At 44.1% G+C, this 25,179-nt stretch overlaps 1 protein-coding gene across 3 annotated transcripts in view; it reads left to right on the top strand.

Moving 5' to 3' along the window:
- plcb1l (phospholipase C beta 1-like) overlaps nucleotides 1-25,179 on the top strand; it is a 90,614-nt gene that overhangs the window by 12,437 nt on the left and 52,998 nt on the right. For all 3 annotated transcript variants that reach the window (XR_013772891.1, XM_079291331.1, XM_079291332.1), the window contains exon 3: nucleotides 9,808-9,876. Coding sequence is in view for 2 of the 3 variants with exons in the window: in XM_079291331.1 (XP_079147457.1) it covers nucleotides 9,808-9,876 (69 nt within the window). In the remaining variant the exon portion in view is untranslated. The remainder of the gene's footprint in view (nucleotides 1-9,807; nucleotides 9,877-25,179) is intronic.

Below are 25,179 nucleotides of genomic sequence, written 5' to 3'. Positions count from 1 at the left end.
TCATGTCAGAGTTGGACCAACCACAACGACCATTAAACTTGTCCTCGCCTCTAATGTCTTATATTGCGGGAACTCTGACTTCCCCCTGTGGCCGCCATTGCTTTCTCCTATTCGTTATTAACTCGACTGTGAATGATTTCACACTTGAGTGTTTCCCAGTTAGATGTGGGCTGGACATCGACTGTTATGGCCACAGGCAATAAGATGTGTAGATCAGCGGGAGAGCTGCATGTTGCGGTGGGATGACCTGACATTTGGATCGTGGGGTCAGAACTCCGCGTCACAGTACGTTATAGATCTCTGATAACCCTTTCACAGAGTAAGATAGAGTGCTACCGTCACAGGGTCAGAAGGCATGAATTCAATCTTTGCGCTGCCAGTTTTAATTATGTGATATCGATTAGAGTGGAGAATTCATGGGCGAGACATTTAAACACCGATGCGTCTGGTGAACTGAAATCCAACGTTTGTGAGAGACGCCGACTGACTCTCACGTCTTTCTTCTTCCGTTCCCGTCCTTCCACTTCAAATGCGAAACCCGGCCCAGTTGCCATGACAATCCAATCCATGCAGCTTGTTTTGTTTTTTGACGCTACAAAGTACTCAAAAAGCCCCCCCGCTGCTGCGATTTCACTGCCATCGCTGCACCAAAGCCAGGTGGCTGCTTTTCTCGGGGAGCCCTTTCAAATAAAGGCATTCAGCCAAAAGACTTTGAAGTCCCACTGCAGACAAGCTCTCAGTAAGAGAACACACTTCCTTCCTGTCTCGTCCCGGGCTTTGACGGGGAAGCTTAGCCCGAGCACAACCCTCGTGTTGCAGTGTAAACGCTGCAGAATAAATAAATACGCATTACTGTACCTGACAATCCTCAATCCAACTCATTTAAAAGAGGTTTGGTTGTCAAATTGAGGGACTAGAGTGACATCTTCAAAATGTGTGACCAAATGGCGTTACTGAAAGCATGTCATCTGAAACCAAAGAAACACTCTTGACTTTTCGTATTATATCCAATCCCAGGTTTAAAGGCGGAGGCAAGCACTCATTTAAACAAACATGTGCACGCTCACGCCTTGATTCAGAGGCATGCCAGAGAGAGGACATAGCTCACTGTTGTTCTCTGAGGAATGATGGAAAATTGACAAAAGGTGAAGTTCGCTTTGATGGCGAATTCATGATGAAGAGGGAGAATACTAAGAGTTTGGTCTCTCAATTCAGCTATCTATACATATATATATAATTCAACCATGTTTGCTTAATTTGGAGGCAGCTTTATCTCGACTGCTTGCTTTTGCCAATGCTACATTCTTTCTAGGGCTGTCAATAGCGATGCCGCGCTGGTCTGTCCTCTTTCCCCACATGTTTCAGCCTCCCCATCATCCAGAGCAAGGACTCTACCTTGTGATGACATTTTCACTTCTGCAGATATTCCATATCATAGCAACCCTTCATTCGTCGGTGTTCCGCATTTAACAATAAACAGGTATTTAACTTGTTGTAAAACTGTCATCTTTGTCATTTGAAGCATATTTATACAGTACTAAAATATGGAGAGATGAGGCAGTTATATGGCTTATCTCCCTGTTGAGATCATTACTACCACAGGGGGAAATTCCTTCTTCACTGTCAGTGCGTAGATAGTTGAACTAAGAGACTAGAAGCCCGCGAGTTGCAGGATGCTGATAGAAAAATCACATATGGCTTCAATGTCCGAGGGTTAGAGTAGATCAACATGATGAGCATCACTCTTTTCTTTTCCCACAGCAGATTTAATAACTATGTATCATGCTCATTCATTATCATAACACCGCACATAGGCACTCTGCATTAATTCATTCACCCTATTAATATATAACGAGCTATCATTTGTCTTTCTTTCCCCTTCTCCCCTCTGTCTCTCTCTTCCCTCGCCCCCCCCTGTGACTGAGATACGGAGTAATCGGGATCGTTCCCACCAGCTCGGGGGCTTCTGTGTTTTCATGCCGTCCTGCTGCTTTTCATTTTAAGATGGATTCCAGAAAGCTTACGGCCTTAAGTGTTGATGATTAACATCTCTAAACGGAGCGTCGGGGTGAATTTCGAAAGTTTTCTGCTCAGCAATCATTCTTTTGTCCATCCTCGAATTTCCTCTCTTCCTCCCGCTGCTCCATTTCCGCTCGAGCAGCTAAGTGTGTCACAAATGTGGATCGCCTTTTCTTTCCCCGATAAAGTCACTTCAATTTGGTGGAATGACAAGAAGGTATGAAATTGAAACAGCTTGGATGGGCTCTGGGGCAAGACGAGGAGCGCGGCAGTCTGCCATAAGATAGCAGCTCCTCTCCGAGAGAGAGTTAGAGAGAGAGATCAGTACATTAGCAGTCAAGCTGGAACCAGGGGGCAGTGAAACCTTTTACACAGCTTCTCTCCGCAGCCCTGTTGGGCTCTGCTGACGCCCGTATTGTCCATGCATACGTGATTTCAGGACCTGTTGACTAACACACATGATTGCCTGTGGTTTCTTTGACGCTTTAGAGTAGCAGCAGCTGACCGATCGACTAATAAAGAGGCTGATTCATGTGCCGTTGCTCTCTATGCTGCCATTACTGCAGTTGAAGTAAACGCAGTTTGACTGACAGTGAAAGCATATCGATGTTTGGGTCGACCAGTTGGCAATCGCCTCCTCAGACAGAAAAATCTTTTGTTGCTAATGATCATACCCTGAATGTCTTCATTGCGAGGTTCCGTCCTGATGATCCTCTTCTCATGACGCCAACGTTGCACTGAGCCGTGCGTTTGGTTTCACTTCCTTTATGTTAACAAAACCAGTTAGAAATGTTGGATGTTAGAAACCAGACTAAAATATATGAGGATGAGGTCATCAGTCATCATCCATCACGGTCCAACACGTCACTTTCACGTGTCCGTGTCCCTGCTGTCCTCTACGCTCTGGCACCACACGAAGTAAAACCTTCTCTTGTCAAAAATGACAAATGAGAACCTGCGACCATGTCACTTGCAATCCATATATTCCTACATTTTAACCATATGAATCATCCATTTAAAATCCGAAACATGTAACATGTAGAAGTGAAAGTAATTAGCTTGAAAGAGACTTTGCACACGTTTAAAAAAGTAGCTTTTTACTGTTTACACTGCTGTTTAGGTAAACCGTATTTTTTAAAGTTATTAGTTTCATAGTTATGCCAGCGTCCTGTCCTCTCCTTCCTTTTCCTGTATTTGCTGTTCACTTACTGATCAAACTGTAGAGACAGAAGAGGCGTGTGGAGGATGTTGGAGGAGAAGAGACAGAGAGACAGAGAGCTTTGCCTGCAGAGAGAAAGTAAAAAGAAAAAAAAGGCATTTCTCTTCGCCGTCCGATTTGTCCTGACTTCAAATTGCACTTAGGAGGTGTCTAAATGAGGTGATGTGAAAGATGAGACTACAGCATAGAGAACCTCTTCACAAGCACACACACGGACACGCTGATCACTTTCAGCCCGTGGATCTGAAAACAGAGACACGGTGTTGTTGCTTAAATGCCTAGAGTTTCATTTGTATCACCCGCAAAGACAGAGTTTGATATTCAGAAAGAAGAAGAACATAGTGATATGTTGCACAGACAAAAGGTATTTTTTATACAAAAACGTATCCCACGTAATCATGAACCAGGAAGTAAAAACACTGCAAAAAGCCACGCGGGGCGGGTGGGAGTGGAGGTGGATGGCTCAAACAACAACTGAGTGGTTTCCTGTGAAGGTGGAAGTTCATTTTGAAAAGACTTACATGTAAAGAGGGGAAATCTGGACTTTTGAAGGAAAATGCACGAAAAATAAGATTCATAGGAATAAAAACAATATGTGACATTGAAAAGTGCATGTTTCCAAGTGAATCATAGTCTGTGGTGTTTGTGTCCTGTCTGGCCTTTAATTACCTTGATTAATCCTTTCTGGGGATTTATTGCAGATGTTTGTGTGTAGTATGTTCATGCATTCGTTCAAGTGTGTTGAAATGACACGAGGACCCTGATCTCAGATGTTCCTCTGCAGCAGCTATGAGCCGTCCACAGTGTGCCTGAGGGAAGCCGCACAGACTGAAAAAGGGGCGGAAGAACGTGGCAGAAGCGCTGAGGTGCGTTAGCGTGCGCGTGTCGGAGGGCGATCAGACAAGACAAGATGTGAACTGTCATCCGTCAACACGGGAGCTGCTGTCAAGCAGACAGCCGGCGAGCGTGGAGGGAGGAGCGGAGGAGGCAGATGTCCATGGAGAAGGACAGCTGAGACGGAGTGAGACGGATAGGCACATGTCCAAGACGGCGGAGGCAGGGACGTACAAGAGAGGACTGGAGTGAGTGAGGAAAGGGGGACGCAGAAAAACAAGCCGGCCAGAAGCACAACAAAGACGGAGCGAGAGAGAACACCAGAGGCTGATGGAGCGTGTGGAGCGTGTCGGCTGCTGATAGCCACTATCAGTCACCGCCACACTCCTCCATCTTTTTTTTCCCCACGTAACCAATCCCCCCTCACACCTTCCTTGCCGCCTCTTCTCCTTTCTTCCCTCCTTCCCTCTGACCTCTAATCTCTGCGTCCTCTCCCCATCTGTGTGACCATGAGACTCAAAGTGATTACAAACATATCAATGACTGAATTCAAATTTGTATGACTTGACTCTACATGTATTTCTAACTGTCCTGATTCAACCCACTGAAAGAGGCACATGGAGATTCATGTTGATGTGCGTTGTTTTTTTTATTGCATTTCTAGACGTGCCGACTGAATAGAGTTACTTTGAGTGTTATACTGATTCTGACTCGACACATAACGTAAAGATCTTTTGAGGTGCGAGGAAATACATTCTGAAAGCAAAGCCTTTAATCTCTCCAGCTTGCTTGCATATTATCCTCACGATATTACCCGCTAGCGTTTTGGGGAAAGTCTCCACCTACGTTTAAAAAAACCTGCATTAAGCCCGTGAAGGCTTGGCTCAGCAGTCTGCGCTGTAGTTGGTGTCCAGGAGGGTAGACATGCAATTTTACCACAAGGTAATGGGACTGCTGAACCTCATTAGTTCAATACACAAGACGAAATAAAGAAATTACTGCCGGTAGCAAAACCTCCCTATGAATGTGAGTTATTAAAAGGTGAGTTTCAATACAAACGTTCTTTGGGTCGAGTCTGGGAAGACGTGTGTGGATGAGGGGTGACTGCCCCTGCTAAAAGAAGTCACTCTTTCTATGACGATAATAATAATTATCATACAATAATAGGTGACTAATCTCTATTGAGAACAGATAGCGGAAACAAGCGTCAGTTGCAGCCCACATTGTGGCTGGTGCTCGGGACGCCTGGCTGAGATCTCTGCATCCGCACCTCACGTTTGTCAAACGTACAATATAATAAATGTATCATAAATATAATAAAATGTACAAATAATCACCAGTGTAAAAGAAAGGCCTTTAGTATCATACTAAGACACACCGGAGAACACAAGTGTTGATATTCACATGTTGAAAAGAACCCTACCCAACGCCTGCAAGCGGTTTCTATTGCCATGTTTACTCCAAGGCGGCCGATGAGTGCAGAAGATTGGTTTTACCTTCATATAACCAGTAGCCAGTGAAAGTTTGAGGAAAAATAAGGTGCGGTAAATGCTCTTTCAGTGCATTTCATTCACACTGTGAAGAGAAACTGTCCTCCGTCGGTTGCTTATGACAGAGCTTTGATTTGTTTTGAAGATTTTATTGCATTTTTATGATGTTGCAGAGGAGGAGAGGGAAGAGAGAAAAACTGGAGACATGGAACAGAGTGGACGGATGAAAAACAGAGTGAATAGCTGAATAGGCCCTGGGGCGGCCTCGTGGCAATGCCAGACTCTCCAATTTGGCTCAAGGCTTTTATTGCATGCCATACCTCATTTCTCTCCCACTTCTGCTGTCATTCTGCACTTCATAGCATGTATTAAAGCATTTAATCCAAGGAGAAAGGAAATGATTTACCACGTCACGGGGCCTCCTGTGAGATACTCCATCATCTTAGACTACTGGTGGGACAGGAGGCGGTCAATCAGAACCTCATGTGCAGAAATGTGGAAACAAAATGTCCCCACAGTCATTCTCCTCCTACATACACGCGTTGTCCTTGTTTTGTCTGAATGTTTGCATCTCTTTAGTCAGCCTCTTTCAGGTTTGTAACCCAATCACAGTGGGGCTGTTATAGAGTCGCTTCACAGGAACCAGAGGACGGGAGCGGCAGAGCGGAGGCGTCTCTCACCCGAGTTCAAGCACAGCTCTCCCACGAACCATTTTCCCTCGCAACGGGACGTGTTTCCTGGCAGCCGAGATGTCGCTGGAGGGCCACTCACAGGAACGGGCACGGCACCCGTCTGGCTTTAGTGTGTTTTGTTCCGCATGAACATGATTAGGTTGACTCGTCTGCGCCCAGAGTCCTCTGACTCTGAGTCAGTGGGCCTTTGAAAACTCTTGTGCATAAAGAATGCAGCAGTTATTATGCAATAGTCTCATATAGCTCTGCATCACATCAAACCCCAAAAGTCCTCATTGCACTCTAGGTTGTGTATGTTGTGTGTGTGTGTGTGTGTGTGTAGACGGAGCCGAGGCTCCCAAAGAGTCCTGGCATACATACTGTATTTATGGGAGCTTATTTTGGTCCGTGAGATGGCACGGAGGGGTGAGGGGCCACCCTGACATGTTATGCCAGTACAGTCTGTGTGACCTCATGACACAAACCAGCAGCTTGTCAGCAGTCCTGTAAGCAAACCACATCTGACTGGCCGGCAACGGGATTCCAGACATGAACATGCATTGCTGTGGATGAAACATGACGAAATGGAATCGACCATGAAAAGCTTGTTGGCGGATTGATGATTTGTTTGATCTCCGTCCTTCTTTATTCAAATGGGTAAAATTCTACTGTCGTGGAATATCATTTTTTTTGTTCTAATTATAATTATAGAGCACTCTTGACAATGTGACCCTTCCATGGTACACCATACATAACAGTCCGGGCTCAAAACATCTCCCCCTTCATTTGCTCTGTGCGTGTTCACCCCCCACCCCTTCCTGCCTTCACTTTCTTCGCTTCTTGTCTCCGTTGCTCAGCAGAGGCCCTGAGCCCTGCGGAGTGCACATCCATTTTGAACCCGGAGGCTGTCAGGCATGCTGTTGGTAAATGAGCAAGCTAACCTGTGGCTTTCAGTCTCCCCACTTCCACTTATCCTTTTCCCCGTCTCTGCTTCCCATTCCATGTCCCATTCCATGTTTCCCATTCCAGGAATGGGTTTAACTTTAAAAGAGAGACAGCATGTTGCAGATGTTGCGTGAACAGCGGCTACACAGCAGGTATAGACGATCAGGCACAGAAAACAGAGCCCAGGGCCAGCGTACGTTAAGCATGTTCATTTCTTTTCGGTGCTTTCTCTCCTGCTGGCCCTGCTTGTTTCCTGGACGTGCCGTGGATCTCAATAGGCTTTGGATCCCCTGCTCGCTGTTATGATGCACACAGTAATGCCCAGAGAGAGGGCGGGAAATAAGGGAAAGGTGGCGCAAGATGCAGGGTGATAAATAAAGACAGAAATGAACAGATAAACAACACGTGTCAGTGGAACAGGAGAAATAATGGCTGGACTGCCTGACTGAAAGAACTGTGCAGTGTCTGCACATATAAATACAAGACAGTATTAATAAAAACGCCACTGGCATCAACTTTAGTGTACTTCTGCACAACGAGCAAGCCAGCGCACACAAACGCTGACACGTGCCTTTTGGATGTCACGGTAATAGCTACACGTGTAGTCTTAGTCGCACACTGTGTAAGCAGCTTGTCACCCAAACAGGCAGTTTTCTTTACCTTTAATGGGCCGGCTCCATAGGTTAAACAATGACGCCGAACCAGCCTCGAGCTGTGTTAACTACGCAGGGCTGCAGGGCACTAAAGAGGACCCCATCAGCGAGCGGCTTCCTGTACCCCCTCTGTTCCACCAGGGCCCCCATGCGGAGCCCCGTCTCTCCAGAGAGACTTCAAAGGCAGGCATTTGCAGACCTGATGTAGGCGTTAACCTTTGACTCAGAGGCTCTCTCTCTCTGTGCAAACAGGGACAGCCTAATTGCCGCTATGCACTGCAGAAAAGGAATAACTTGTCCTCGTGGATTGCAGCCATGGAATAGAGTGCTTTAATTTCCGCCTCTTACAGGTTATGGAGACAGACAGTGGCTGTGCATCTGCGTAGCAAAGTGGCCACATTTTTTTAACGACCTCTATTTACCACGAGTTTGCTTCTAGAAATGCTGCTGTATATGACGTCCTGATTCCTTGGCTTAAATATGCCCTCAGCGTATCCTCATACAACAGTTCGTATGCTATTTATTATCTACTTGTGGGTTTTCCAAAGAAAGTCCAGCAACACGTGTCATTACATGCATATGGTCTTTTCAAAATAAACTTCCGTCTTCACGAGAAGCAACTCTAGGTTTAGCTAGCAACAAAACTACTCGGTCTAGGAAGAAGTGCAATCATTTTTGAAGGTATATCTACAAACACTGTATGAGAACAACCTGCCTGGCTTCCTCTCAGAGAGGTGGGGAGATAATCCAGACTGATAAAGGGATGTGGTGACTGAAAAAACCCGTAGCAGGGGTCTTCTGCAGGATCGATTTTTACGTGTATTTACCGCTAACCGCGTTACTGGCTCTTTAAGGGACTTGCAAATAAGCATGAAACTGTTGGTCCGTGGATTGGTGGATGCATGGACAGACGGAGGAGTCGACGGATGCATATCTGTGATGTGTCGACAGGTTGCCATTCCTGAACTTGGCATACAGGACGGGAGATAAGTTCAGATCACTAACAGGAAGTAGTTCCGAGTCACATGTTGTGACTGTGATTTTATAAAAATGAATTCTGTGGCTTCAGAAGAAGGAAGGGAAGTTAAAAGAAGCTTTCCCTGTGCACATTGCCTCATGGTGTCAATATTTCAAGGGCTCTTATTTTGAATTTTGTCCAACTTTTCCTCTGCATCACTTCGGTGCCATAGTGAAATATTGGAGCTGTAAGATGGAACAAGAAGCTCTGACATGGCTTTCCACACTGCCAAATCAATAATGAATCAGAGGTGGAGCCATGGTTTCCATTTACTGAAAATGCTGAATACTTCCCTTTTTTTGGTTAAATGATGGTGTTTTCTTCATTAGGGTCCCATGTTATGTGTCTCTGCCAGTCGACCACCACTCACTCACACAGCCGACTGCATCCAAGCGGTGGCGCGGTATTATGGCAGAGCAGCAGAACATTGTGTATGTGTGAAGCGTTTTGCCAACAGTGATTCCAGTGGCGTGCTGCCTCGTGTATATTAATTCATGAGGAAACTCAGATCCAGAACCTGTGTGTGCTCAGTTTGCTGGGTCATCAGTCAAAATGGGAACTTTACACGTTTGTCCTAATTTTGTGAGCAACACTACAATGAAGCTTCTGTAGGCCAGCGTGTCATTGGGGTTGCATCTATCTAAACTGAACGACTCCCAAATGGCATCTGGTATTAAGGCTGATGTGTGTCCCGAAACACACACACACACACACACACACACACACACACACACACACACACACACACACACACACACACACACACACACACACACACACACACACACACACACACACACACACACACACACACACACACACACACACAGGGTTGCTAGAATGTTTTCCTCCAGCCTTGGGCTCTGAATGTCTTTGTGTCCCAAACTGCCTCTGAAACCTTTGACTTGGTTGACATTGACACTGAATTAGCTGTTTTTCTTCTTTCTTTTTTTTACAGGATACGGATCTACTGGATATAGCGTACATAAAAGATGCCAGAAATGGAAAGTGCACCAAAACGCCAAAGGTAAGCCTGCAATTAACTGAAGTTATTTGCTTGCCCAGCACAGAGTACTTGAATATTTTGATGTCTCTGTGCCAACCCATTCGCTTGACTGCAAAATCGAGGGAATGTCTTCAAATTTAGCACAAAGGATGAACTGATTAGAATTTGGTGGTCAAAGAAACACATTTTTGGCCATAACTCAATCATTCATATGCTTGGAATCAAAATTTCTGAGAAGATAAAATGATAAAGTGAACCTTACTGGTTGGCGGAGAGATACTACTGCGAGACAGTGATTCTAGTTCTTCTACGCACTATTATGTGTTCAATCAACAACAATAGTTTCATATTGTTCTTGTTTTGGTCCCTTGAGGCTCTGGAAACACAGCGAGCTGTGTACCGAGACGACAGAGGAGGTCTTTTCTTGAGCGATGATGAGCTTTGTAAGTGTTTATTTTTGCACAGAAATGAAAGCCACGAGTGGGTGTGAGCCCGACCACGAACTGTCTGCATCCATCTAGCCGTGAACTCGGTTGCAGACTGGATTGAAATAGTTTGAGGTGGTTGTAATGGTTGAGACTTGTATGTTCACAAACGGGTGTAGTTGTTTGTATGGGAGGTGGAGTTGGTGTAGTTGTCTTTCATACAACCTTCAGATCTTCATATTCCGCATTGGTGTGACTTGTGGTTGATGTGTATCGTGTGCGGCTCTATGGATGGTGTTCATCTGCATGCGTTGTATACAGTTCTCAGACAGTGATGTGAAGACAAAAGCGAGGAAGTGAAGCTCAAATGACAATTAAGTTTGACAAGACATGATTTGAATTCAAAGCCACACAGTTCATGGATGGTTTCCTCTTGCCGTGGTATCCAAATTGCTATTTCACAGCCAATTAAAAGGTTTTTGATTGTGAGCGATGAGAGAATAATTCGTCCAGATATTTCTTTTGAATCTGGCACGCTGCAAACTGTCAAATGAATTTGGCACATTCTGGTGCCGTAACTTGCCAAGCAATGATTAGAACAATAACCTGCATTCTTCTCTTCATGTATACCTGCTTAATCACAAACCTCCACATATCTCTTGGACCTATTTAGTCTTGTGATGAGTTGCTGTTACATAGCAGCGGCGGTCTTCATTGTTTTGACTCAGTGCAGCGGGAGAAGCGAGTGGGGGTCACGCACTGCTGCTCTGTCGGGGGAGTGAGTAATGATGGAATGAGTACAATAACACAGAGAGGATTCATGCATTTCTAAACAGCTTACAGAGTGATGCTACCCAGGGAGTAGACATGGCCACGTGACAGGTAAGATGGTGGAAGCATTGGAAATCCATTACTGGGTGATGGAGCGGCGATGCACCCTGGACATTGTAATGGGAGCACCAGTGAGACACTTGTCTGAAGAGTTGATGGGATGAGAAGAGGAAAGAGGAGAGGAAAGGGGAGAGGGAGGGGGTGAGGGATGGAGAGACTGTGGGGATGAGAGGAGGGAGAGCAGAGGGGAGGATTTGATGTAAGGCCTGCAGAAGGATGAGAGGAAGGACACAGAGATGTTCAAATGAAGACGTCACGCGAGAAGCACAGATAATACCAGACAGCACTCGCTGTAAGTGGACAGCGCTTTCAAGTCTTGCTTCTCAAGTATTTCTCCTTCACACATTTTAAGGATCTTGCCCGAATGGTGAAGGTTGTTTTTTTTTTTAACGATCACTGTGCTGTTAACTTCCCCGAGTCAAACAAAAAGCTTTTTAAATGATCGTGTTGGTTATGCAGAACACAAAATACAGATTTAGTACAGAACAAAGTACAGAAATCGGAATAATAATAATGACAATTTAATTTCTATGTAACGATACATATGACGACATAGCATGTTTTCGAGGAGGTCAATAAATAAATAGTACGTATGAAGTTACCACATGTTTTTTTATTCTTTTGTGTGATTTAAATACTTGTATTTTCTCATTTAATTAAGAATTATAATCAGCTTTTCTGAATCATTTTGTCAGTATGTGCTTGTTTTCAATCAATTAAGATGATGAAATTGTGTATCACGATATCTCGATATGTGATTACTCACAATATTATTCCATTGAAAGATGATAAGAACCATATGGAATTATTGCCAAGCTCTAATTGAAACATTTTAAACAAATTTGAATCCAGCCACGTTAAAGATGCTTCCTTCCAATGCATGTTACTGAAATTGGAAAGCAGATTGAAAAAGGAAAATATTTTTCCAGTCAACATTTCAAGTTTGAATGTAATAGTTTTCAAGTCATACTGCACATGCTATGTTTTACCGTCTTGTTGTTGCGTCTGTTGATTTTATATTGATATTGCTCTCTCCTCTTTGAAGCCCGTACCGCTCTTCTCCTCTCTCGCTCAAGAGCTCCCTTGGCAGTGCTCGTTCATTCATGCAAATTGCTGGAAACCAACGCACTCACCGAGACGAGACGTAGATGTTGAACTCGTGATGACATGAGGGTAAAAAGCTTCAGAAGTGCTTTCATTGTGCCACTCAAGAGTCCCGCGTCTGCGCCCGATATTGTCAGGCTCCGATGCTATCATCTTCAACAGACTGGAAATGGACTCCAGATGGAAAGGCTCTTTTGGCTTGCCTCTTTTGAGCTCTTGTTTCCACTACAGCTCAAGTTACTTCATATTGTCTTTGAGCGCCATATCGCAATTTCTGTCTGAACGCCATTAAGGTTTCTGAGCCCGCTGCTGTGTTCATCGGCTCGTCACAGCGCGTGGGCGGCGTGTCTGCCCTCTGATGAACTTATGCCACCCTGCCCACGGGCTCCTGCTCCTCAGTTGTGATTCATACATTTTCACTGTCAAGACAGACACACACACACACACACACTAAACACAAATACATTCGATGGAGACGAACGCTCACCACCACTTGCACATTGCTGTGATGTACATACTGAACACACAAGCACATGCTGAGTAGAAGGACGGAGCACGACACCAGTGGCCTTTGTTCCACTGTGCTCACAATGATGGTGCTAATTAGCATGTGTCCACCCCATCACAGCTCAGGCCGATTCGATTGGCCGCATGTCAGAATGACAACCTTTGTGTGACGAAACCACACACCCTTAGTCCGGTGAGCAGATAGGTAGCAGAGCAGGTTTAACCACAAGGTTGCCGGTTTGATCTTACGATAAAACGCAGATCGGCAGAGATCTTTTCCAGACGTGGTTTGTGTGCGAGTAATTGCAGAATTGCGGCAGTGTATGGTTGATTGCGTGCAGCGTAATGTCTCAGGGAGACATCGATTATTGTTTCAATGTATGTTTTAAATCTCCTTTACTTTTGCCTTTACGCTTTTAATGGTTTCATGTGAAGCACTTTGAATTACCTTGTTGTTGAAATGTGCGATACAAATAAACTTGCCTTGCCTTGCCTTATGCAAACCCATCTTATGCAAAAATCCACAAGATAAAAATTCATATTTGTGAATAAATATTTTGCAGTTTGAATAAAGAAAACTGCTGGGCATGAGCAAGCTTTCAAAAGACATTTTAGTAAGAATTTTACGCGACAAATAATTATACATTTTATGACTATAGAACCCCCTGAAAATACGCTTTTGAGGGTCTCAGACCCCTTGTATTTTGCACACTGTATGAACATTCATTTGTTTTTTTATTTTACCATGTGCACATCAAGTATTTAACATTATTTCGTAATATTTTTTTTCTCTAATTATTTGTTTCAAAAAGGCACATTGCTTCTCAAAATGTAAATTGTTGGACAAAGAAAGGAGCATCATAACAATCTACTTTTCAGTCCTAAATAGGACAAAGGTTTAATCTATTGACAGGGTCTCAAAAAACCTAAAAAGTACACAGCTGATCCGTGGAGACACATGCAGTAGATATTATTCATTTCAGAACCACCTGAAATGTCATGAATGTTAGCCGTCCATTGGTATTTGTTAGCCACCTTAATACTGTCTTTATAAGGCTCAACTTTATTTCAAACATTTAAAGGGAAAGTGTCCTATTTCTAGTGAAATACAACCTGGTGATGGACATTAACGTGGCGCCAAACAGTATGTATGGAATGTATGTGAGCATGTATGTATTTATACGTTCAATACATTTGGGGGAAAATGTGATGTGTCCAAAGCCCCTGGTCACCGTACCAGACCTCACTGTTTCAAACCATTCATTCATATTGTCTCTTCATTAAATCTGCAGATTGGCTTGTTCCTGCACAGCATCTTCCCTCTCCTCAGCACCAACCAAACAAATAAAGTCACATCTGCAATCTCTCCATTACTGCATATTTGTGCACGTTAAATCAATCACAGACAACACGTGTTAAAACATATGTTGTGGTCTGATAATTCAGATATCCTTATCTTACCCCAGCCGGAGTCTGCCATGTTCGAGGTGAATCATTCTGCCGTCCGTGTGTTCAATGAGACATGAGCATCACGTAGCTCATCCGTCCCATGATGCATAGGATCAGGCTGAGGTGCTGCTGACTGACTGAGTGGAGCACATATGGCTGTATAGACTCTTGCATGCTCACACACAGAGTCCTCAAAATAGCATTTTCTGGTCGCAGTATTGGTGGATTTCACGCACACAAAGGCATGCTTGCTGTTGGAGGGTAAATTAATCAAAATCAACTGAGAGGGGAACAAACGGATTTCTGGGCTGTTTTCATAGGGGACAGTTAACAAAGGGGCGTGTTATCAGCAAAGAAACACATGGAAATCTCCAAAAACAAACCACAATCCTGCTGCTCCAGTATTCAGTTAAAATACAAAATGAGTGATGTGGGTCATTTTAAAAGATGGACAATTCATCCTCGGTGCTTAACTTCAACAGCAGCTCTTGATTTGAAAAAATGTATTCTTATTTGGCTTGAGAGTGAATAAAATTGGAATGAATGAAGTGAGGTCGGCAGCAGAATCAAGGCTACGATGTTGATTTCCTCCAGAGGTATCTGTTCCTTCAGACTTTCATTGCGAGGCGAGAGGAAGGCTCTGTTGCAGTCTAAGCTCGCAGCAGAGAGGACTGCTGCTAAATGTAGAGCAGCTTGTGTGTCCCCAGCAGTGTAACAGGATCTGGGAGAGGCCAGCAGGCCATTATCACCACCGCTCTGTCTGGCCAACAGAGTCGGCTAAAGCTCCGTCTCCCCCAGCGGTAAGTGCTAAACACCTCCTCCGAGTGCACAGCGAGCTACTGTGGGGTTTAGATGTGCCCCGTATCCAATGCACATTCAGAGCGGCTGTGTTGTGACAGTGTTTACAGAGGTCGTTACATAGTTCAGACAGTAAACACAAAACAGTATCAATTCATTTTTTGGAAAATGCAGAGCGGTGCCTTTCTTTTCTTCAGTTACAAATCAGAAAAAAAGACCCAGATCGTCACTTACAGCTTCAACAAATGTGGAAATAAATTAATATTAACATCTTCTTTAAATGTAACAGTACAAGCGAGGAAGGCTTTTTTTTAAATCTTGCATTCTTTTTTAGTTGAGCGGCACGAAGCCTCTCGCTGTGGCAGTGCCTGTTTCCGTCATCTATGCTGTCCGGTGTGTATCGATGAAGGATGGGGTCACAGCGTGTGCTCCGGCTGCAACAATCGCAGCCCTTCGAGTTTATCGATGTAACACTGGGCAAGGGCCTTTTGTCTGACCATGGACACAGCTACACTCCCGCCTGACAAGACGAAGAGCTGAGAAAGCATGGAAATACTCTGCAACATGAATTCAGTGACCAGTCGACTGTGCGCTTGTGATGTACGCTGTCAAAGGAAAGCGTCTGCAGCCGTAACCAACTGAGTGGCAGCCGGTCAAGATATACGACCTCAGCTGATATGTGGAACGTTCCTCAACAGTCCACCCGCAGCTTTCATTTCTGGTTTGCATTACAGCAGCAGGGGAGATTCCTTCAGAAGCCATAAAATCTCCCAAACATAGCCTCATAACAGCTCTGATGAGTATGCAGGTGCATCTGCCGCTGGTGGCATATTGTACATTGCGATACGCTACATTTATAGCCAGTTGAGCCGCGTATCAGCTTATCACAGAGCCAGAGCTTTATTTGTGTGTGTGTGTGTGTAGAGCATGATAATACCCGTGCTACGTAGAGGTGTTATTTTCACTGTGTTTCAACGACGATGTGTGCGTGAGTAATATATATGCAAAAAAACATCGTCTCAAAAGCATTTGAAACCTCGGTCTCACCTGCTGCACGACTACACGGCCCCCTAGTCAAAGATAAAAAGCACTTGATCCCTGCTTACTGGCTGACATGCAGGGATCAGTGCTATGAGATTTACTCCGACGGATGTTTGGCAGCACGTTTGGCTCTCGCTGATTGGCCGTAGATTAGTGTCACGTATCAGTGTGTTGAAATAGTGGACTTGAGACCATTAGGGTTTGGTAGCATATTAATGATCAAATCCTTAAGCATAGCAATTGGGCACTGATGGTTTGAGAGATGAGCAGCTGAATGTAAAAGGAAACTGTGGGAGGACAATCAATGATAATGAGTCTCCACCAAGGCCTTTGTCAGAGAGGCTGAGAGACACATAGAGAGAGTGTGTGTGTGTGTGTGTGTGTGTGTGTGTGTGTGTGTGTGTGTGTGTGTGTGTGTGTGTGTGTGTGTGTGTGTGTGTGTGTGGGTGTGTGTGTGTGTGTGTGTGGGTGTGTGTGTTCAGGAGACAAATAGAGATTGAAGGCATAATATCTCTGGCTTTTGTACTACAGTAGAGCAGAGCAGAAATTTTCTACATGCATATCAGTAAACTGATGTCATTTTCTGAACTTACCGGACTGTTCTGGTCTTATTATTTGCCTTTTACCCACTTTGTCATTATGTCAACACATTGCTGATTATTTATCAAAAATCTAATTTTTTAAAAGCACCAATCGTCCAAACAATACATTTCGATCGTAATATTGATTTCAAGGTATTTCATAAACACATATGAATGAATAACCATGAATAGGAGCGGGTATCCTGGACATTTTGAACAAGATAGTATTCCGATTTGAAAGGTGAATTTCACTCAAAGAAATAGCTTTAACAAGTAATAAATTCACTTTTACAGTTTTTGTGGATTGGTGCTGTGGACACATTTAAGTCTGACAAAAAAAAAGAAAAGTTCACTGCCAAGCCATAGTTATGACAATGACATGACTTATGTTAGCTATTTTTCTTCTATTTCAAAGCTAAAAGCAATCAAGACTTCATGAAATATCTATGCTGAAGACGAATGTGACACTTTTATAGTTTATTTTCATAAAGGATGCTCATGGGGTGGAATAGAATAAATAAAGACAATAATTTAATGGAACAAAAGGAGCTGTTTTTATGTGGTAAATGTAAATGAATGGAAGTGTGGCTCGTCTTTCCTCCCCAGCGGGCTCAGACACACATCAGTGCACAGAGGCATGACTGAACTGTCTGGAGAGAGAACTCCCACACACTCCCATTTTAGAGTCACGCACTCATACACACACAGCAAGCAAGCACACAGCATCATACTCATGGCACTCTGTCTCATGGCCATCACTGAAATAAACATGCCATCACCGTAGGCCGTGTATAAGATGTGGTTCACCGTTTCGAAGCCACGAGTTCGGCAGTTTGACTGTCGCCATCTTGTTTTTTGCGACCAGTCATGATGACAATGTTTACTGAGGTAATAAATCAAGTGAGAAGTAGAGTAATTTTCTCATAGACTTCCATGCAATCTGACCTATTTTACAACCAGAGGCGTCGCCCCCTGATGGCCATTAGAGAGAAGGCAAGTTTAAGGCACTTTCGCTTCACTTTTTAGACCCGTAGGTTGCTGCAGTATCCTCTCTCTTGCTCTCTTTTTTGTCAATCAGGCAATTCAGTCAATTCAGTGCAGCGGCAATATGTGCAGAAGAGATTGGATACCAATCCCGCTGCTCCTAACTCGGGTTTTCATCAGGGGGATTAGCCGCAGGGCAAATGGCAGTTTGCAGTAAGAGGTGATTAAAGTAAACGGGTATATGGACTCATTGATTTTTATAAAATAAACTGCAGCACCATTTGTCATCAGTCACAAGCAATTGATCGGCGTCACGCATCGCTGTAATCTCCAGCCGAGCAGCAGCAGCTGCAAGGATTGAAAAAACGGCGCAGCAGAGAGAGAAAATCAAAAAGAAGCAAAGAGAAGGTAAGCATGATGGACCCTGATGGGTTTAGGTTTGATTCTTGAGTCAATTACTTTGACACAGATGAATTCCCCCAGTGTGAAGCTGGCCATCTCATTACCGCTCGTGGAGGAATCGAAGGCGATGCTCCCTCTCTCTCTTCGGCCTACCTCAGAAATGGCTTCTTGTTCCCAGCTAACGTGAGACCGGAGCTGCTGGATGAGGATGACTGAGGAGGAGAATGACTGAATGAATGAACAGACGAAATAGAGACTGTGATGAACAGAGCGGCCTGTGTCGCAAAGGGGAGAATTACCCAAGCGCGTCCGGAGATGGCTATCTTGGTGAAAAGGCCAGAGGTAGCACAATGGCGCACCTGTGCAGGTAAAGTTCCTTTAGTAGAACCCCAGCTGGAATGTCTCAAACAATTTACTCAGGAAAAGCTTATTCTTCCTTCTTCTTTTGTATTATTTTAGCTTGGTAATGATAAGAACTAAAAACAACAACATGGGAGTGAAGTCTGCTTTATGTTTCAGCCGAAACAAATAAGAATCATTGTTCACCCTTAGCGTCACAAACAAGCTGTTGCATCCAATAATATAGGACATTCACAGGGTTCTGTTATTGAATTTGGTGAAGTCAACTCTGTGCGCTGCACGTTGAATCAAAGAAATTTAAAAAGAAGACTGTTGGTTCGATGGAATCACAAAGTCTCATTGAATCACAAAGCAATTCAGACACATGGCAACAGGAGAGGAAGACAAAAACAAAAGCAGGATACAACAAAACAATGGCAGAAGTATTGCAATTGACTTATCGAAAAAAGGACAATGTAATGTTTACATACAAATATAAAGGTTGCGTTGAAGGAGGTTTGAGATGTACGACTGGGAGAATAAATGATTAGATATTATCACAACTGAGCTGCTAGTAGATACGGTCAAGTGCCCTTTCATGTCATGGCCCACATGTGTTTATATCAACTGATTTTAAAAGGAGACACGGTTATATTTCTTTCATACAATTAAACAATGTTAAATCAGTTTGTGCTTTAAAACTTGCGTTCTTTCCAATAACCATCCTCTTGTAAAAATAAGTCTTATTGGTCTGGTTGCAAAGAAAAACAAGATGGCGACGGCTGCAAAACGGTAGTTTACAAAGCAATGGGTGAGATCACGGTCACTACCTTCGCTTCTTATATTTACAGTCCATTGGAGTGGCAGAAACCAAATCTGTCAACCACCTGTCCATTCATTTTGGCTAATTATTTAAACAGTTAATGTCTTTTTAGCTAGCTATTTGAACTATTTATCCATTACTTTTAATAAATTATTTCTAATGTGTATCTACTATTTTTAGTTATGGGGGCATAACACAAGATTGACAGCATTTATATAACCTCTCAACGGCTCTCATCATGGCAACAGCTGAGCCGCGGCTCACAGCTAACGGTGCTAACAGCGCTAAGGAGAAACTCAGATAACAACACAGAGGGACGACTTCATTCTCTGCTCGGGTAGACATGACTCCACTATATCTTTGCTTTTGGCTGATCTTTAAACATTTATCCGCCAACTATCTCTGTGCTAGCCTTCCAACTGGGTTTCGTGCACCCTCGATGGCTTTAAGGTTGACGGTGTTTACTGTGCTGGTGGCATATTGTAGCCGGTGGCAAGATAAAAGGTACATTTACTAAATACAAGCATCAGATCGATCTGACCAGCAGCCATGGATCTTGACTGCTCGTTTAGCCTGCCACCGCCAGGTGACTTAAGTCTACAATCAGTGGCTCTTAGCAGCGCTACTATCGACTGCTCTCTGTCTAGATTTAGCTGTTCTTCAATGCAGAACAATCAATCAGTGTGAATATATGGGACTGGTTGCTCTTTTCAGCCATCAATAGGGATCCCAATAATTACTTAGCGTGCAGATATTTGACGCCACTGGGTATAGACCGATTCTTATCGAGCTTTAGTCACAGGCCCTGATTGGTTTGTTGGTTTTTAGTTTGAAATGAGGCGTAAGTGATATCAGTCTTCTCAAATAGCGCCGTCTGTACATCAGGAAATTATCTCTGCATATAAGTACAATGCCATTGACTGGACAAAGAATGGTATTAACTTTCAGTAGAGACATTCAGGGGCCCCCCCACTGACACACACACATGCACACCAACATACATCGCCCACCTTGCTGATGAGCATGAAATATGACCAGTCTGATGGGTCTGTTGCTGTGGAAACCATAAGGAGGAGAGGACGAAGATAGAGCTAACAAGGGCAGGAGAGGCTCCCTGACACACGGTAACTTTACGTTTGACAGGAGAGCATAGGAGCGATCGCATGAGCCACTAATTAAGTCCCCTCTCACCTAGAAACGTTCACACCTCTTCTCTTCTTTCCAGTCTGTTTTGGCTGATATGTCTCCGTCAGTCTAGGGAGTTTGTTTAACTGCGGTAATTGGAGCAACGTTCGCCGAGATCTGTCAGCGGTTCCAGACGAGTGATTGTCAAAGTGATTGAGGGACGAGAGTTTAAAAACTCACAAGTTTTTTTTTTTTCTGCTCGACTGAACACTTGATTCACTTTCAGCACGAATCAAACTTCTCCAAAACACAGTCTATGGCAGCACCTGCTCTCCATCAAACCCAGCAAATGTGACGCGTGCTCGCTTTTCTGTAGACCTTTAAATGTTCACGGAATAGTACGCTGTTAGACGGAGTGGGGGATATGAAGCTCAGGACCATTTTAGGGTTAATGACTTCCTTGAAAGAGTTTTGGAGAAATTATTCTACTTTTTTTAAAAGTTGACGATTTTGGGAGCAAATGTCTCAAATGACTCATAACTTTAATTGGAAACTATAATCTTTGCTTATGATCAGGAATGCTAATGAAGCAGCGTTAACAGCTTTGAGGATGGATGGGATGAGAAAGCAGCTCTTGGGAATTGTGTTGATCGCTGCCTCGGTCACACTAGTCAGCTCCTAACACCATCAATCACATAGGTGAGACCGGGGGGGGCGTATAGCGCCCATGAGATGTGTTCTGCTGTATAAACGTGTGTATTTAAGGGACCTTTTCATTGCCGAGACATAAAGAGACAGGTGACCTTTCTCCTTCCGTGCAAAGATCCCTTCCAAGCACACACGCACGCCGACTCCTTAATTGGTTTTCGACAGTAAATCTCAGGAGGGTCAGTAAAGGAAATGGCTGATTCTTAATGTTGCTGCTCCAGAGACCACAGAGCTCTTTCCTCTCCAAAGAGCCGGAGCAAATGGAGATGGAAGCCACGTTCACTTTTTTTCTTCAGCCTCACTTGTTTTTCTCCATTAAATGACGACGGGACGAACTGAGTTTGGCTCCAATCACCTGGGAGACTCAGGGTCTTTATTCTTCTTGAATGATTTCACTTTCTGTGCATTTGTTTGCACAGGAAGTTGTATTACATTTGTTTGGCCTACTTCCATTCTGGACACCGCATGGCTTTTGTAGTTGACAGACTGCAGGCTCTGTTTCACAAGTGTAACACTTACCAGAGACGCTCTCAGGAAAAACATGTCTACTCAACACGTATTGTAGCCTCGCGCAGTTTAATACATCCTATTCATTTAAATTCAAGTGTAAATGTGTAAATGATGATGTCAGTAGAATAAGCCAGCAATTTTGTCACCCCGTTGTGTATTGTACTGCAACTATTGAAACATTCCTCCAAGCCAGGCTTTTCTTCTCAAAGTGTTATTGTTACATGCTGTACTACACTGTAGGAGGCTATAGAGCAACTGGCGGGCATTAAGCCTTCGTAGGATATAATGGTCTCTGCCGGTAACGTCATGAGTTCAGTCTCCCTCTGCCGATTTAGTTCTGTGTATATTGATGATATTTATAAAGTCATGGCATTGATGTATGCACTCTCAGTATTCTGAGGCAGCTGTAATGATGTCCACCAAGCGTGATGACAGTTTGCACATGCTCTACCTCTGGGTGGAAAGGGACATGTCCGATTTGATTTGTCCAAAGTGTTTTGTCTGTGTTCTGTGTACTGTGTTCTGACAATGTTGTGGAAAAGGCAGCGCGATTATGTCGGTTATGACAGTAAACACTTCGTATTTGGGGTCAGGATGATATCCTGGAAGGGTTGATGCCCTGTTACCACATCGTTTGTTTCATGTTTCTTTTAAATGATACGGTTAAGGCGGTGTGCTCCTACCGTTTGTTACGGCTGTCAACTGTGACGTTGTTGGAGTGAATAAGAGGATTGACAAACACAATGATTGTATGAAACCCTTTTCTAGCCTGTTTTTTCTTAATTTGCTCTGTTTCTACACCTGAAGGACGGCCAAGAAACAAAGAGAGTGACTCTAGTGAGAGCTGGGGATTTTAAATGGTTCTCTCTCTTTCCGTCTCGTACAGAAAAGAAAAAAATAAATAACCAATTTAAGCACTTTTAGCAGCGGATTACAAGTCAAAGGTCTCTCTGATAATCAGCTGTTTTGGATTGTCTGTCTCGTTAACAGGCAGGCATTTTGTCTAGACGCATCTGCTGCACTGCCATTAGAGACCGAGACTGGCTCATTAGGCTCGGAGGTGAGATAGGTGTCTGTTAAACAGCCGTGAACTTAAAATCATCTTTTATCAGAGATCGGTCTCACCGAATAAAATCCAATCAGATATGGTTTGTAGTGCCGCATGGGGTGCTGATTTTCTCCCATCATGCGTGTCATTAACACCGTGGCATCTTGATCACTCCCCCAGATCACTCTCAGCTCAGTGCATTAGCTCGAGCAGAGGATCACACGGCCTTTTGAATATCTTTAAATATCCAAGCGCTTGTTTGAACATTCCGTAATCCTTTGTTGGCAGATCGCTGGAGCACACAGATGCCATACTAACCAAATGGGGCGTTATTGCGATGGCGGTAGGTGGCTGGTCGGTTGGTGGCTGGCATGGCCTGGGCCGGCAGATGGTCTGGGGATGTTGGGACAGCAGGCTCTCTGTGTCACGGCGATGTTAATGATGGCAAAAAGGCTAAATGATGACTACAAACAGAGGATAGATCACAATTATCACTGCATGATGCTTACCAAGGATCTTCAGATGTTTGCAGAGAGGATTTGGAGGCCCAATTAGGGCTGTTTATGCACAGAATCATGTCAGCCAGTACATCTTGCTCTCCGTGGGCGGGACCAGTGCGTGAACTGGCATGGCAGCGTGGTGCTAAACAACTGTGTCCTCAGACTTTGTCTTTACATTTGTTATGGAGCCCTGAATGACCCAGCAGACCGTCTGAAGCACACACCACCTGACATAAGGTGCTCTCATGAAATAGTCCTGCTGCGGTTTCACACAAAAGACATAATGAGCATTGAAGTGAGGAACATTCTGCTTTGAAAGCACAATGCTCTCGATTGTGTATTTGTCCTACGAGAGTCACTTTAATGGCAGGCATGAATGCCTCAAGAGTGGCACATTTAGCCACTTTAGGATATTCTTCAAGTTTGAGTCCTGAGATGCTTTAAAGACACGGTGGAATAAAAATAAAGACATGTTTCAAGTCAAAAAATGATTTTCATTTCCAAAGAATGAGGTTGAGGTCTAATTCATTCATTTCTTCCTCGTCCTCCTGATCTAACAACGGGGGTGAGAGAAGCGTGGGTGGAGGACAACAGTCCTCTTCTGCTGCACATCGCAGTACAAGCCCTGCATCTGCTAAGCCAGCCCACGTTTGAGCCGTTCAATCAAATCTGAAAGATCTGATTTAAATCCCTCTCGTAACATCACGTTCAACCTGAGAAGAGGCATGCTGTGTTCAATTTCTCACTTGTATAATGTTAGTAAATGATCAGATATAAATAGCTTTTAGTCGGGGCAAGAAACGTTATGTCCTTATTTCCTATTTGTTTGATTTCCTGCAGTTTACAGCTGCCACATTATGTTCCGTAGAGCTCATATCATTACCCTGTCTGTCTGTCTGACTGACTCTGACTAACTATTAGTCATTGTATAAACAAGAAATGCTGACGATGCGTCGCTTCATTTCCTGCAGGACACTGGCAATACCCTTTGTGTCTCTGTAGCCTTGTATGACAGGCCGGTACACTTTCTATGGGTTACAGGCCGGCCACGCACATTATTGCACAACTGCTGTGTGCGTCATTCATATCAGCCTGCGTCTCTGGGATGAATAAAGCCAGGTCTCTGCGTATGTCTCCATCAGCAGAAAGACGAAGCACAGCCCCTTCTCCTCAGCTTCACTATTACTTTACACAGCAGGTCGGCTACATCTGATGCTGCACAGCCCCCCCCCCCCCCCCTCCCCCTCCTCCGCTCTGCAGGAACGTCCCCCAATAAACCCAATTGGTTCTGGTCGGAATGACTAAAGATGTCATTGGGGCTGGAGTCTGCTTAGTGTCCTCTACGCAGCAAGGAGCCCAGCATATTGGAGTGTTCTGTGAGGAAGGAAGGGGGGGGGGTGTAAGTAAAATATGGCAAGAATGTGGAAACAGCTAGAGGGAGAGGACATAATGCTGCTTCCTTACAGGGAATTGTACAAATGATTTACTCCCGGACCCCATTGTGGACATTTTCCCTGCGGGGGCCTCCCTCCGAGGGTCTCCAGGCTCTTAGAGGGCCCGAGTAGGGTGCCAGAGGGAGGACTAAAGGCTGGAAATGGTCCTCTTTTCCAAACATGGCCTGATATACTGCGAGTCTTTACAGGCTGCTTTGAGGAATCAGGGGAAGACATAAAAGTGCACTTCATGAAAGAAGCTTGTCGGCACCAAGTTGTTTTTCAGATGGTTTGGATTCTTGGGGTGTTGGGATCTTTTTATTGTTGTCACTTTTGTTCATGTGAAAAGTTGTGAACCAGGATTTTGCTGCCAGCTGGAAAAACAATCCACCGTTGTAGCAATCAAATTTGCAAATGTGAAATTCAGAGTTCCAAATCAGGGGAATTATCTACGGTGGATTTGTAAACCTGAAGCATGTGTTTACACAACTTCTAATACGACTTTATTATTCATCCCTTCTTAACATCCTTCCTCCTCGTGGAAGTAAGAAATTCAGGGCAGACGCCACCAAGTGTCTTAAAACTTGCATTCTCTCCACTGACCAGCAGGGGGCGACTCCTGCGGTTGCAAAAAGAAGTCCAATTGTATAGAAGTC

Source organism: Melanostigma gelatinosum (assembly GCF_949748355.1).
Source record: "Melanostigma gelatinosum genome assembly, chromosome: 19".
Lineage (NCBI taxonomy): Eukaryota > Metazoa > Chordata > Actinopteri > Perciformes > Zoarcidae > Melanostigma > Melanostigma gelatinosum.
The sequence above is the reverse complement of the archived record's forward strand: the minus strand, read 5'-3'. Positions and strand labels throughout refer to the sequence as shown.